General features: G+C 44.2%; 2 protein-coding genes across 2 annotated transcripts; both read left to right on the forward strand.

Moving 5' to 3' along the window:
- Nucleotides 1–1,785: 1,785 nt before the first annotated feature.
- si:ch211-195b15.8 (dual specificity protein phosphatase 8) lies at nucleotides 1,786–9,454 on the forward strand. Its single transcript, XM_055223612.1, has 5 exons — nucleotides 1,786–1,872; nucleotides 1,961–2,053; nucleotides 2,841–3,000; nucleotides 3,459–3,582; nucleotides 7,454–9,454. Exons 2-5 carry the CDS (start codon nucleotides 1,961–1,963, stop codon nucleotides 8,007–8,009), a joined length of 933 nt encoding a protein of 310 aa, XP_055079587.1. The 5' UTR covers nucleotides 1,786–1,872; the 3' UTR covers nucleotides 8,010–9,454.
- Nucleotides 9,455–10,021: 567 nt separating this feature from the next.
- On the forward strand, nucleotides 10,022–15,111 carry prrg2 (proline rich Gla (G-carboxyglutamic acid) 2). The gene is made up of 7 exons (XM_055223616.1): nucleotides 10,022–10,251; nucleotides 10,323–10,403; nucleotides 10,637–10,812; nucleotides 11,242–11,269; nucleotides 12,185–12,311; nucleotides 13,630–13,773; nucleotides 14,896–15,111. The coding sequence occupies exons 1-7, from the start codon at nucleotides 10,083–10,085 to the stop codon at nucleotides 14,945–14,947; spliced, it is 777 nt and encodes a 258-aa protein (XP_055079591.1). The 5' UTR covers nucleotides 10,022–10,082; the 3' UTR covers nucleotides 14,948–15,111.
- Nucleotides 15,112–15,276: the final 165 nt, after the last annotated feature.

A 15,276-nucleotide genomic window follows, 5' to 3' on the forward strand; every position in this document is an offset into this window, starting at 1 on the left:
TCTATTGTCTAAATAAAGAGTTTATTTTATGTTTAATTATCATCATCTAATTGGAATCGGTACTGAGTACCAGGTCTATTTCTTATTATCAAAAACAAGTTTGAAATTCTTATATCGTGACAACACCTACTAGTTGTCATTAGTAGTCCAAGAAATTACTTAGTCATAGTAAAAGATTTGGGGAAAAGGACAACTCAAGTAAGAATAACTAAAAGTAACTGTCAGGACATAACTGCAGCATTTATAATTTAAAGATGATGTAATTGAAATAACAGAATATTAAAGGTGGAGGGTTTTCATGGAGATGTTATTGCTTTGGATGGAATGTTCCAAAGTATGGATCGAACTTATTGCTAAAAAATACTGTGAAAAACATTCATTCTGTGAGAGGGCTCGCCTCTCCACAGATTTGACTTGCCATGCTGAAGAACATTTCAGGCAAAGCAATCACATTTCCATTGAGGCAAGTGGTGGACCCTCCACCAAAAAGGTTACATGGTGCACGTTTGACAAATGCAGAAAATGTGGTAGCAGTGCAAAAAACACATGTTCAAATGAGTTCATATTATCAACATAAAGCTTTTGTCACTTGTAGAGTTACTCACAGTGAGAAGAGGAACCACAGCTTGTTAGATTGTATAATATATCACTCAAGTAACAGTATGGAGTCTGAAAGTAACGTTTGATCAACCACATGTAATTGTAATGTAATGTTGGCAATTTAGCTCATCCTACAATAAAGAGAAGCCAATCAAAAACATTATTTTCGTTAATGGTGTTTTGTGGGTGGGGATTATGCTCGAGTGTAGTCCAAAGTCTTCTGGTTTGTCTTAAATTTGTACAGTTGCCTCCTCCGTTCTTCATCAGCTGTCAATTACGCTTACTAGGAAGGAAAAGCCTATTGGAAACGACGTTCTCTCCTTTGTGGGCGTGATTTATACCCGAGGAATTGAGGACAGAGGAGTCGAGGAGGCAATAGAACAAACGTGATGCAGATATAGCCGCTACCTTCGTCTCTTTAATTAGAAAAAAACACTGCAAAAGACCATACAGAAGAGCCGAGTGTTTCGGGTGTTTTTCCTCTTGTTAGACGTGATGGACAGCTGAGGAAACAAGAAGGCGAGGGAGCAGAACTGGGACGCGGCCTTAGAGGAAGCGTCATCAAAAATGCAATTCCATGCACCAGTTTTACGCACGGGATCCTCTTGAACTCCCGGAGCGTAATCTACCGAGGACGTGACCTCTGGTCATGCAATCCCCCTGCTTACAGTGTGCACCGCTCTACTACAACAATAGTTTTTATACGTGTTTATTCCTATGGAGCTCCGGTTTAGTTTACGCCCGGTCCGCACTGCTGACCTCTTCTCCACGTTTAAAGCTAGACAGTGCTTATTTGTGCATCCTATTCTGCATCACGTGATTTAATAAAACTGAATAACATGCCGGCGTCATTTTATTGCAGAACTTCTTTGATAAGCAATATGTTATGTTATAAGCCCTAGTGTTTATGGAGCACCGGCTCGTTGCGTTCATGCCCCTCCTGCCCATAGAAGAGAGCGTATGGCCTGTTTTTAAAACAATCTGAATGCCACAATAACTCGAGGGCCTTGCAGTGCTGTTGTTTACTGCCGCGTGCATGACCACTCAGCAGGCTGACAGGACTGCAAATCTGATCTGCGCATGTGTGCTAAGCGGCACGCCGATTGGCTGAAAATGACATCACCTCTACAATATCTATTGTTGGAAAGAGAATGAGCTCATCGTTTAGGAGCTAGTTCTGACAGACCGGAGCGAGAGCAAGACCGGAGAGCAGCACCGGAGAGCTGGACACGTCTCTGCGCTCTGATACTCGCAGCTTTACGCACAGACACAGTGAGTATACTCTCTCCAGCGCTCTGTGCATGTGTGCAAAAGACGTGTGGTGGTTGTTGGTGACCTAATGCACAGCTCTTTGCTGCAGATGGTGTGGTTCGGGGGCACGGAGCTGGAGCGGCCGCCGCTGACCGCGATCCTGCCTCGGCTGTACCTGGGTGCAGAGAGCGACGTGACGCAGGTTAGTTTCACTTTTGCACGGGCTCTTGCAGGAGCAAGCTGAGCCAAAACTCCAGAGCTCCAATCTAAGTAGCACTGCGCACTTTAGAGCGGCTCTCCAGGCGTTACGCATCAGCGCTGACCTGCGGGAGGGATGCACTCTGTTTTGTTATGAGGACTCTGCTGTGGCACATTTAGAGCGTTACCTCGAGAAGGTCTGCGATACAAACATGCATTTGCGCATTTCTTATTAAAACACTTTGTAACAATATAAAGCGTTAGACTACAACAAAATGAAAACAATTTGCATGATATGAGTGCACAAATAGTCAGTTCCACATTCTAGGAGCTGGCGTTTATCACCAGATTAATTGAACTGTAAAACTGCAGTTGGTGCACACAAACGTCTCACTCAGGAGCGCTGTATTGGCTGTGTTTCACCGCCAGGGGGCACAGACTGATTGCCTGGTGGAACCACAGGTGCAAACTGTGCCACAGGGAGATATGCTGGGCTGAGCTGTGCATAGTTACAATGTGAAGTGGCCATGTATGTGAAAATCTTTAATAACAATAATAATGTATTCTTGTATTAATAATAATACAGGATTAACTTTTTACAGCATTTGATCTTAACCCTTGGACCTGCTCTTGGGTTTTGCGGGTTCTCAGTGTTTGCACAGTTTCTGAAGTGTACGTCGCTCATCCCCTCTCACCCCCCCCCCCCCCCTCTCTCTCTCTCTCTCTTCATCTGTCTCTGTATGCTTGTTGTCTGACCCTCTCTGCCTCTCCCTCTTTCTCTGTGTGGTCAGGAGTGTCTGGCGTCCCTGGACATCTCGTACGTCCTGAACGTGTCCCGGGTCAGTCCTCAGCCCTCCTTCCTGCCTTTCTCGAGATTCCTGCGTGTGCCTATCGACGACTCTCTGAGCGACGACCTACTGCCCTGGATCCCCCAGGCCCTGACCTTTATTGGTACGGCCTCTGCCAATACTCTCTGACATTCTCCTCTCTATCCTGTCTTCAACCTCTGCTCATTGCTCCCCACCCCCACCCCCTAACTCCTTTTCCCTTTCTCTCTTCCTTCTTGTCTTCTCCCTTCATCTCTCTCTCCCCACTCTCTCTTTCTCTTTTCCTCTAACCCTGCTCTGTCCCTCTCCTCTGTTGTTCCCTTTTCAGATACAGTGCACTCCTCCCTCTTTCTTTTCCCCCTCTTTCCCTCTTCCCCTCCCTCTCCTCTCCTCTCTTTCTCTCACTCTTACTTTCTGTCTCCTCCTGACTATTGCGCTATCTCTCCTCAGATGCAGCACTCTCTTCTCTCTCTCTTTCTCTCTTTTTAGCTCTCTCTCTCCACTTGTCCTGTTGTTCCCTCTTTCCTCACACATGGTCCTCTCCTCCCTCTCTTTTATCTGACTCTGTTTTTCTCTCCTTAGATACAGCACTCTCCTCTGGCGCCTCCGTCCTTGTTCACTGCGCCGCGGGCATCTCTCGCTCGCCTGCTCTCACAGTGGCGTACATCATGCATCGGCTGGGCCTGGATCTAGACCACGCCTACAGGTGAGACCTCACCCACTTCCATATACCAGTATTCAAAATATATAGGAGGTAAAATGGAGATGGTGAGGCTTGGTGGTTCTGCTGCTGTGGTGGAGAGAGAGCAAAGGTTCAAGCTAAAACAGCAATAAGGAAATGAGGGGAGAGAGAGATGATTTATATTAATCACAGGTGATTTGTTGAGAGTCAAAGGTAGCAGGCTGTGATTGACTGACAGGATAAAAGGTAGTGTTTCTATTGGATTTCTGCTCCATCCAGAACTTGGGGTTTCCCCCATAGTCCCTCTAGCATGTCCTGGGTCTTCCTCGGGGCCTCCTTCCAGTGGGACATGCCCGGAACATCTCCTCAGGGAGGCATCCAGGGGGCAGATGCCCGAGCCACCTCAGCTGGCTCCTTTCGGCATAGAGGAGCAGTGGCTCTACTCGCGCTCCTCCCGTGTCACCAAGGTCCTCACTATATAAGGGAGCGCCTGTGGAGGACACTCATTTCAGCCACTTGTGTCCGTGATCTTGTCCTTTCGGTCATTACCCAAAGCTCATAACCATAGGTACGGGTATGAATGTCGAGTGACCAGTAAATCGAGAGCTTTGCCTTTCGACTCAGCTCTGATCTGCCTGTCAATCTCACGCTCCATCCTTCCCTCACTCGTGAACAAGATCCCAAGATACTTGAACTCCTCCACTTGAGGCAAAGACTTTCCACCCACCCAGAGAGGGCAAGCCACCTTTTTCAGGTCAAGAAGCATGACCCCGTACTTGGATGCAAACCACCGCAGTGCCTGCTGCAGGTCCTGGCTCAAAGAAGCTATCAGGACAACATCATCTGCAAGCAGCAGAGATGAGATCCTGTGGTTCCCGTACCAGACCCCCTCCAGCCCCTGACTGCACCTAGAAATTCTATCCATCAATAGAGTGAACAGAACCAGCGATGAAGGGCAGAGGAGTCCAACATGCACTGGGAACAGGTCTGAATTGCTGATGGCAGTGCGAACACAGCTTCTGCTCTGGTCATACAGGGACCGGTCAGCTCTTAGCAAAGGGCCCTGGACCTCACCAGAGTGAACTCCAACACAAGGTGGTTGAGCTGTGCAAGTAATAAGCAAGCCCACACCAGCTTGCCACCACTCCCCATGGGTAACTCCAAAGAAATGGAGAGCCCGGCCCCTCTCAAGGAGTTGAGTTCCAGAGCTCAAGCTGTGCTTGGATGTGAGGCCGACTATATCTAGTTGGTAACACTCAACCTCCCGCACAAACTCAGGCTCCTTCCCCCCCAGCGAGGTGACATTCCATGTCCCCAGAGCCAGTCTCCATGTCAGGGGATATGGTCGTCGAGGCCCCCGCCTTCGACTGCCGCCCAGATCTCTTTGCAACTGGCCTTTCATGGATCCTCCTGCAAGTGGTGGGTCCACAGGTCCATTGGGTTGAGCCAGGCCAGGCCCCATAGGGAAAGGCCCAGCCACCAGGCGCTTGCTGTCGAGCATCCACCCCAGGCCTGGCTCCAGGGTGACCCTACCAGAGGCATGAAGCCCCCAACAACATAGCTCCCAGGATCATTCAGGTGCTCATCGTTCAGGTGGTTTTGTTTTATTATTTATTAACAATAGCAACAATATTGAACATCAGATGAAATGTAAGTTAAAGGTATAACTTTTTTGTTGGAGGATCAGCCCCATGTTTGTTTCCATGGAGATGATATTGTTCTGCCTGGAATTTTCCTAGATGTGGCATTTAACTTAACATTAGACAATTGCAGTTGCTTTTATTGCTCAAAAGCACCTTGCTTGTTTCCAAGGAAGTAGATATATTTAATGCCATGCTGTGGAACAAAGCAACAGGCCATTGAGGGGCGACAGTGGCTCAGTGGTTAGAGTGTTGGTCCCCCAACCCGAAGGTTGGAGGATCGACCGCTCGGACCAATTTCTGTTATTGTGTCCTTAGGCAAGACACTTCACCCACATTGCCTAGTGTGAAAGTGGTGTGTGTGTGTGAATGATAGGTGATTGGCAGATTGGCAGCCTCGCTTCCGTCAATCTGCCCCAGGGCAGCTGTGGTTACAATAGTAGCTTACCATCACCAAGTGTGGAAATGAATGAATAATGACTATAGTGTAGTGCTTTGAGAGGCTTTGAAAAAGAGCATTACAAGTGTAAGCCATTATTATTATTATTATCTGTGAAAAAAGTTCCATAGCGTATCTTTAAAGCCACAGCACAGGATTTACATGTGCTTTATGCTGTTACTAAAACCTACATTTAGCCTACATAACATTTCAAAACAACACTGAGAATAGGATCAAGCTGACTGTGGGTGAGCACACAGTGCCCCCTAATGGCATAACTGCAGTTGCATTTTGTTGGTAGCAGCTTTAAGCAAGTGTTGTCAACTAGCTAGAAATAAGCAAACTATTTTTTATTTATTTATTTTTTGGACTTGGAATGTATCAACTGCATGAACGTTACAGTATACATTTTTGTTCTGTTTTTACGAGTTGACAAAAAGTCGTACTTATAGTTTTATCCTCCTTAAAGCAAACCTATTCTGCGTTTAGCAATGTTATAGTTGTTTCGCCTCACCATTTACTCGCCCAAAGTTCTATTTGGAGTGATTTGTGCATGTTTGAGCAATTTTTAGTTGCTTTCTTTCAAGACAACATATTGACAACCCCTGAAACTGTGCAACCCCTGTTTTCACCACACGCCCACTGCCCTGTTCTTACTTCCTTCTCCAATTTTATTTTGTTCTTGGTGATACATGTAGGATTCAGTAGCGTTGCATAGTCATTGTCAGCAGACTTGTCTTTTTAGATGAATATTGTGATTTAAAATGTGCAAATTATAACATAGTGATCCACGGGTGTTGTATATTATAACTACAGAGCAGACACAAGCACAATAAATCTTCTTTAAAGGTTGCCTGGCAGTGCCCTCCTAATTGCTTAAATATGTGTGATATACAAGGAACTGGAGAGACAGCACTGTGGACCTTTAAAGGCAATACGTTACTTTTCTGATGGAGGGTCTGCTACTCTTTTTCTCCATTGAGATTTACTTGATTTGCCTGGAATGTTCCGCAGTATGGCAGAAACTTTCTCTGTCTTATATTTAGTCAATTACTCATTTTTATTTTGCTAAACCAAGCCTTTGAAAACCATACATTCTCCACAGACCTGACCTGTGACTTCATTTGGTGTCATCACTCATTCGTCTCCATAGAAATAGATAAGTTTAATGCTATACCGTTCCAGCCAAAGCACTAACATCTCCATAGAGACAAAAAGGAAGCAGACCCTTTACCAGAAAAGTTACTTTGTGTACTTGTAATTCCTTTGTTTTGTTATCTTGGTTTTAAAGGTCCTATATTATGCAAAACTGACCATTTTGAGCTTCACGAATTGTTAGAATGTTGCTACCTCCTCAAAAACAGACCTGGAGTTGTATTTTGTTTCATTCACACGTTTGATTTAACCTTTATTTTTAGTCTTTCTACATCTCCCAAGCTCACAATGCTTTGTCCCACCTTGTGTTGTCACAAAGCTGTAGTTTTCAAGTTAACAGGTCCTTTTACCTTTACTTCAGCAGAGATTGGCAATTCCTGAGCCGAAATTATCTAAATGATTCTAATAAAAGTGTATGGAGTTTAAAAACAGTGGGGCGCTTCCTTTATTACCATATGGCATCACAAAGTGAAACGGAGTGTTTTCTGTTTGCGAGACAAACTAAATATGCAGCATTTGTGTGTTAAACATGTGTGAATGAAACAAAACACAACTTCAAGTATGTTTTGGAAACCTGGAGGAAACAACACTATAACACAGATCAGAAAATTTGCTTAATATGGGCCCTTAATATTTAATTTAATAATTGTATGTTCTGCAGGTTTGTGAAAGAGCGCAGACCCTCCATCTCACCCAATCTGAACTTCCTGGGCCAGCTGCAACACTTCCAGAGCACCCTGAAGCTGGGAGCCCCTCTGCCCGTGACTCCTGAAGAACCCATGGACCCCGCATGTATTGCAACTACCGCCAGCACCCAAGTCCCCACAGACCACCTAAAGGACCAGGCTCCCACAACAGTAGCAGTACTCAAGGGACCCCCCTCCAGCCACAGACTACCCAAGTCCCTCAGCCTCAACCTGCACGGACACAACCAGGACTTATGTCGTAAAAGTCTAAGGGATAAACGCCAAAGCTTGACTTTATCCCTGACCCCCATAAATCAGGAACCCCCCAGCATCAACCCAGGCCCCCCCTCCCCTGCAGAGAGAGTCCCCCAGCACACGCAGCATGTCCAGAGGTGTCCCAAGGGGGAGCACAAGGAGGCGCTGCTTTCCCCCCTCAGCCTGACCCTGAACCGGCTCCTTTCGTGGGGGGAGAGGATCCTACTAGCGGCCCCTGTGCGCATGGGGCAGCCCGCTCTGCCGTACAGCTGCTAGGATATCTACCAAAACTTATATTTATACTTGTGTTAAATGTGTTCATGTGTAGGGCTGCACAATACGTCGCAATCAAAATTTTAAGATACTGCAATTATCAAACCGCAAAGGAATAAATTATTTAGATATTAGAGCAGGGTTGACCATTCAAAAGATGCAATATTTACTTTGTTAACTGATACTTTGCCGTTCATCAATATTACCTGAGGATGTGATGCTATCTGAGGGCACTGCTCTGTCTGATGCTCTGTTACTCAAGTTAGACTTTAATCTGAGCTTTGTTTTAACACAATCTAACCATAAACAATCAGCTTAGTTGGAACTGAAAAAGGTGAGATGATTTGTGCTGTTAAACAAGTCCCTCTCGAATTACATTACAATTACAAACTAGCATTAGCCAACAGTTTTTCAATTATTAACTCTCACCTTTTTGTTGAAAAGGTGAGAGTGTAAAAGCTGCTGACCCAGCTAGTTTAGACCTCTGCAAACATGTTCTGAAATACATTGTCACATCAGTTCAGATTTCAGTCTTCTCTCAAATGTTAACATTCCTGGAGTCATCTACAAAGTGCACTTTAAGCAGAATCCCATACTTTAAAAAAAATCCAACATTATAACGCAGTTGTAATATAGACAAATCACAATTAGATTATATTTTTGCCAAAATTGTGCAGCCCTTTTGTGATGAGAAATGAGATGGGAGGACAGACCAAAACTGACTTGCTGAATTCGCTGTTAATATACCAATTGTAAGTTTAAACACCTGGTTTATGGTTATAGGTCTACTACTGTAAATCTGCCACCTGCTTGTCAACATAGAGAGATCATTGCTTTGCCTAGAATGTTCCACAGTATGGCTTTATTGCTCTCTGTAATGACTGGCAAAAAATTCAACATCTTCTTTGTCAGTGAAACAAGCTAAAGTGAAATGGTTTATTAGTTGACATAAATACGTTACAAAATTGGGATTAGGTAAAAAATTGCCCTCCATCCAACTTTGCTATAATTAAACTGTATCACATGAACATAATCTATTTTAACTTAAATGAGGAATGCTTAGTGTTGTTTGAAGAGATGAGGGATATGTGTAAACATAGACCAGACCGCTGTGAGCAAATGTTTTTTTCAATAGTGCACTGCAAAACGTGTAGGTTTTTGATTATACATTATTATTACTTTAAAATATATAAATACAACCAAACATGAAACCTAAGTCATTGTGTTTCCTGTTGAACTCCTGACTGCCCCCTTCTGCCCTGTGCTGTTCTGTTGTGTCTGTTGTCATGTCTCTAGGCTGAATAAACGTGCACGTGTATGATTCCTGTGTAAATGACAGAGTTACATATATGTACAGTGTATACATTTGTATGACCTGCTATTTTACATGCTCTTTATTTATGTCACGTGACACTTGTTTTGTCACTCAATAAATAATGCTCTTCTTACCCTTGTGTGTATCTTGCTCTGTCTGAACACTGCTCACACTAACACTGCAGTTAGGAATCACATGGTAGTACACCGAGTACTGTAAGAATAAACTGGGGAAATAGAACTGTAACAGTTATACAGCCCACAACCACAGACTTATAATCATATCACATTCATCTCATTTAATTTGAGTATTTCTTACTCTACACTAATGCCTCAGCCAGTTCACCTGTTGGCTGGAGCAGGAATCCAGTCCTGGCCCAGACCCAGAGGTGTGGCCCCGCCCACACTGCGCTTGAGGTGGGAACAGACGTCTGTTTAGCGGTGCACCTCAGGCCCACACTGCACTGACACATCCAACCGGACAGTCCAAGCAGGTACAGGCAAAGCCCGCACGTACGTTAAAAGAGTACCCGGGGTTAGATAAGAGCACCTGTGGGGTTTAGCTACAGGAGAAAAGCCGCGCAGACGCGAGCTCTGCCATGTGTCGTTCAGTCAGACCTTTATAGGTCTATAGTAGCCTAGATGTGCCACACACACGGCCGTAGTATGAATACACTTGTTTTAGTCAAACATCCGAGCGCGTGCCGGGGACGTGTGCGCGCGCCCTCGGGACCGTCGCGTCACAGGTGTGTCTCCGCAGGTATGCGGTCAAACAAGTTTGTATGTGGGTTTAAGCGCGGAAGCAACTCTACAACAAGAGCCAAAACTCGTGACAACTATGTCCGTTCGTCTGCGCTAGTTTACAGAGTTTACACTGTTACATCGCGCGCACGGGTGAGAGGTTCTGTGGCCACAGGAGTCAGCATAGACAGTAAGTTATTTTTCTATTTGATATTATTTTTAACATATGGTGGAGTGATGGGCCCATACTCTGTTCCTCAGTGAGCGCCCTCGCGGCGGGGGTCGCGGCTCTGGGCCTGCTGCACTGCGCCTGGTGCTCGGTGCTCTACAGACACGCTCCAGGTACAGTCTTTGCTCCTGCTCTGCTCCTCTCTGGTTAGCACATCGTTTAGCACAATAGTTTATTGAATGGCTGAATTAGAGTGAGTGTGGGCGTGACTGTTTAGCCGATTATTTCTTGCTTACTGTAGATAAAAACTATCAAGTAATTTGCACACGCTCTAGTCCTGAAAAACCTGTTGCTGTGGTTTATTCTGTGACACACTTTAACTTGTGTGTGCGTGTGCGCGTACCAGGCCCTGAAGTGCTGACCCTGGCCCCTCCGGAGGCCAGCTCGTTCCTGTCCCGCTCTCTGCTTTACAATAGCTGGGATTTTGAGCTGGTGGTGCGGGACAGCTTGGAGAGGGAGTGCATGGAGGAGGTGTGCAGCTACGAGGAGGCGCGCGAGGTGTTCGAGGACCCCACGCAAACGGTAATTCACATACCATCAATATGTCAGATGCCCTCCCATTCATCTATATCCCTATGTGTCAGATGCCCTCCCATCTTCAGGTATCCCTGTGTCAAAATGCCCTCCCATCCTCCTGTATCCCTGTATCTCAGATGCTCTCCCATCCTCCTGTATCCCTGGGTGTCAGATGTTCTCCCATCATCCTGTATCCTTGTGTGTCAGATGCCCTCCCTCCTGTATCGCTGTATGTCAGATGTCTTCCCATCCTATATCTTGTGTGTGAGATGCTCTTGCATTCTCCTGTGTCTTTGTATGTCAGATGCCCTCCCATCCTCCTATGCCCTCCTCCCATTGCCACCTTTTGATTTGTGTTGTTTTTGGACATTTGGTTCAAAATATATATTATACCCTTTAAAAAAACCTGTATATATTACTTTTGCCTTGTTTTAGGAGCTGTTTTGGAAGGGCTATGCTGCAGGTAAGGAGATGCATTTGTGAGCACTATGTCAAATTTGTGGAAAAAGATCTGTCACCTGTTTGTGTCATGAAGATGTTCTTGCTATGCCTGGAATGCTACACAGTATGGCATAATCACATGTTTTTTTATTGCTAGTGACTGCCTTGAAAAACATACTGTGAGCGCCTCTCCATAAACCTGATCTATAACTTGACCTGGTAACACCTGGCTGTCTCCCTGAAGAAAGATTAGTTTAGTGCAGTACTGCGGAACATTCAAGGTAACTCAATAACGATGGGGACAAGAAGTTACAAGTCAGATACTTGGAGAGGTGGGTCTACTCACAGCAAGAATTTATATTGTTCAAGGTATTCTTTTAGCAATAAAACATCTGTATTTGAAATGCAAAGTTGTTAAGTTTAGTGCCATACTGTAGAACATTCAAGGCAACACCATAACATCTCCATGCAGACAAGCAGGTGGTGGACCATCCACCAGAAAAGATACATAGTGTACCTTATAAGTTAAAAGATTTATAAGTTTTTTTGCTAACAATAACCATTATGCCAATTTAATGGCCTGCACCTGATTTTATCCCATGTATTTGAGCAAAAAGTGTCTTACCACAGTATAGATATATTGTTTAAGGAGCTCTTGAGATCAAAATAAGTCCACTGTGTACTGTTTGCATCTATTTTTTTTTATTGTAATCAGGAAGTTATTTAGTTAGCATGTTAGTTAAACTCCACTTATTACTTCACTCACCTTGCCCACTCCAATAAAGTGGCTGGTTATGACAAGAGCGATGCTAATATTAAAAACATTATTCTATTATTACTCTATGTACTAAAGTAAAAGTTGTTTTTTTTTTTTTATTTTATTTATGTATTTTTGTATTTTATTTGTGAACTATAAACATATATTGGTTTTGTGCAGACTACGCTCCCAAAGTGGACGTGTCAGGTCTGGTTGCCGGGATCGTGGCTCTGCTGGTCACTGCAGTGATCGCTACTGTCCTAGGGGTCTATTGTTACAAGGCCCGCCACAAGTCTGGACGAGCACAGTAAGAGAGACCTCTCCTCTGACCTAGAACCAAACAAACCCAGTGTTAAATTTGCTCACGTCCTGCTTAAAGTGGGCCTAAACTCAGTCAATTCACTTTATTACTGCTAAATATAGTGCACTCTCCCCTTTAGTCCTCCACACCCCACCCCTCCTCCTGTCACTCTTCCTTCTCTCTCTCTCCTTTAGTCCTCCATACTCCCCTTTCATTTATTCCCTCATTTTGCTCATACACAACAGAGCATTATGTAACTTTTCTTGTTGGTCCATCACCTGCTTGTTTCCATGGTGATGTACTGCTTAGCCTTGTATGTTCCACAGTATGGGATTAAACCAGACCTATTCTGTAAAATTTACTTTTTAGAGCTTTTAACCATATTATAGTTGTTTCCCTTCTCATTTAAACTCACAACGTGTTATTTGGAGAGATTTGTGCATGTCTGAGCAGTCTTTAATCTCTTATTTTTAAGACGCCAGATTGCCAATCAACCCCGTTTTCTCTGCCACCAGTACACACCCACTGCGCTCTACTTCATACTTCGTTCTCCAACATTATTTTCTCAATCGGTGATACATGTAGGATTTCACTGAGTTGAGTCATTTTGGCACAAATCTTTTATGTGTGAGATGTGCAGCTTTCCATCAGAGGTATCGACAACTTCATGGCCCTTTGCTGTGACAAAGTGTACGCCGATGTCCCATTGAGCACCGTGGTTTTCTAACACAGAATTCAGCTGACTTGTTTCTTATAATAAGTCATTTTGGATGAATATTACAATTTAAAATGTGCAAATTATAACATAATGATCTATATAGCATGCTCAAGAACAATATGTATTCTTTAAACCTATCTTGCATTTATACAATTACAAGTATTGTTGTTACTCAAGCCTTGAAAAAAACATGCAGTCTTACAGTGAGGGGGTACGCCTCTCCACAGATCTTATCCAGGTCAAAGTGGATAGATAAGTTTAATGCTGTATTGTGAGGCAAAGCAAAACATCTCCATGGAGGCAAGCAGGTGATGTACTCTCTACCCAATGCTCTTTTAATATAGTGAGTTTGTGGAACTAAATGATGTTCTAAATTCTTATATTGTATTTTGTTGTTGTTCTAGTATTTATTTATTTATTTATTTATTTACATTTAATGATAACAATCTTTAGAAACACTATACTACAGTATAGTGCAGCAGCTTCATACTATACCCAGGAAAAAGCATAGTATGTCTTCTCTAAGATGATGGTGTAAAGCATGATCATACCAGTGTTCCATTTCTGTAAGGTCCTCCCTGAGCCCTCTCCTCTTCCTGTGCACAGAGCTCCGGTAAGGATGGCCGGAGACGGGCGTCCGGCTGCAGAGACAGTGCCTCTGGCTGGGATCACAGTGCCAGGTTTACCCAGCTACAATGAGGCTCTGACCAGGAGCGGGCAGCATGATGCGCCCCCTCCCCCATATTCTGGGTGGGTCTTATCACATATGTTATAATGGGTTATAGACACACATACAATCAAACTTAAAGGGACTGTTTGTAGGATATGTATGTAACTGTCTCCCCAGATATGAGGTAAACATGTTCAAATCAAATATAACTTACTGATAACAATTCTAATGCTGATTTATTCTTAATTACAAAAACATTGGGCATGAAAGCCAAGGTTGCGATTATCCAATCATAAAACAGAATGAGCCTCACATGAGTCTCTCATTTGGGTTACCAGTTTAAATGCTGAAATCCAGTTGGTTTAAACCTAAAAAGACTCTCTCTGATCTCAGTTGTCACTACCTAAACCCCAGCACCTGCAGCCAATCATGAATCAGTGCTAGTGCAACCAGTCTCTGCAGCTCAGTGAGTGAATTCTGGAGGTTCTGCGCTTTCACATGAGGCATGTCCTGTCCATATACTGGGAATAAGAAAAACTTGTATGTGTCCTCCGTATGCAGGTTAAAGCTCTGGCAACCCAGATTCTGTTGTGATTGTAAGGGAACAGGCTACATACAGTTCCTTTAAGTGGGACTGGAATATTGCTACTTCAAGATAATATTATACAAGTAGTATACAGTAATGGTCCAAGAAATTTAAGCAAGTATTTGGAGAAACTACTACACAAGTAAATGTTAGTAAGTACTACCCACCTCTGGCCATGCCTCCATTGTTCAGAGTATTAACACAGATTTTACATAGACAACTATTCTCCCTCCAGACCTCAGAACAGTTGCTTGGTGGTTCTCTAGAATGTTCTTCCATGTTCTCAAAGTCCATGGCATCTCACTGATAATCAACTCAACAGCAGCTACTGTAAACCTCATTTAAACTGCAAACTGCTTTATTTCTCACTGCATTGGAAGCTGGGATCTTGTGCCCTCTGCTGGTGCACACACATATATGTGCACCAGCAGATGAGATGTCCAAAGGTAAAAGACTGAATACTGCAGAATTAGCACATACGCATGTTAGGCCTAGTTTAGCTAATACAACATTAAATGCAAATGCAAAGGTGTCCAAACCAAGACTGAACAGTTATGTAAACTTAACAATAGTATTTGTGCTTATACAACATGCACTGACCATGTTCTCACCACAGGGGGGCGCCATCAGAGCTGGGGCAGGACGCCGGAGCAGACGGGGGCAGCTAGAGATGTCGTGGATGGTCAGAGCGCCGCCTGCAGGCTGCTGTTGCTAAAGGACTATTTATTAGAGTTTCTTCCTCAGAGGTGTGGGTTCTACTCCCGTCCCTCGTGTTCCTCTGTGTGTGTCACTGTGATGTGTGTCAAATAAAGTCCACTTTGTGTCCACTCTCTCTGGTCTCAGGCTGTTTGTTGTGATGAAGATGTTGATGATGATGAGCGCGTGCGCGTGATGTGACCTGTACCATGGCCAGGTTCGTACACCAGCAGAAGACAGAATACAAGTGTGGCTGAAACCGCCTCTCCCCGTGCCTCAGACACGCGCGCGCGCGCCCGCA

This window comes from Periophthalmus magnuspinnatus, chromosome 8, assembly GCF_009829125.3.
Source record: "Periophthalmus magnuspinnatus isolate fPerMag1 chromosome 8, fPerMag1.2.pri, whole genome shotgun sequence".
NCBI lineage: Eukaryota > Metazoa > Chordata > Actinopteri > Gobiiformes > Gobiidae > Periophthalmus > Periophthalmus magnuspinnatus.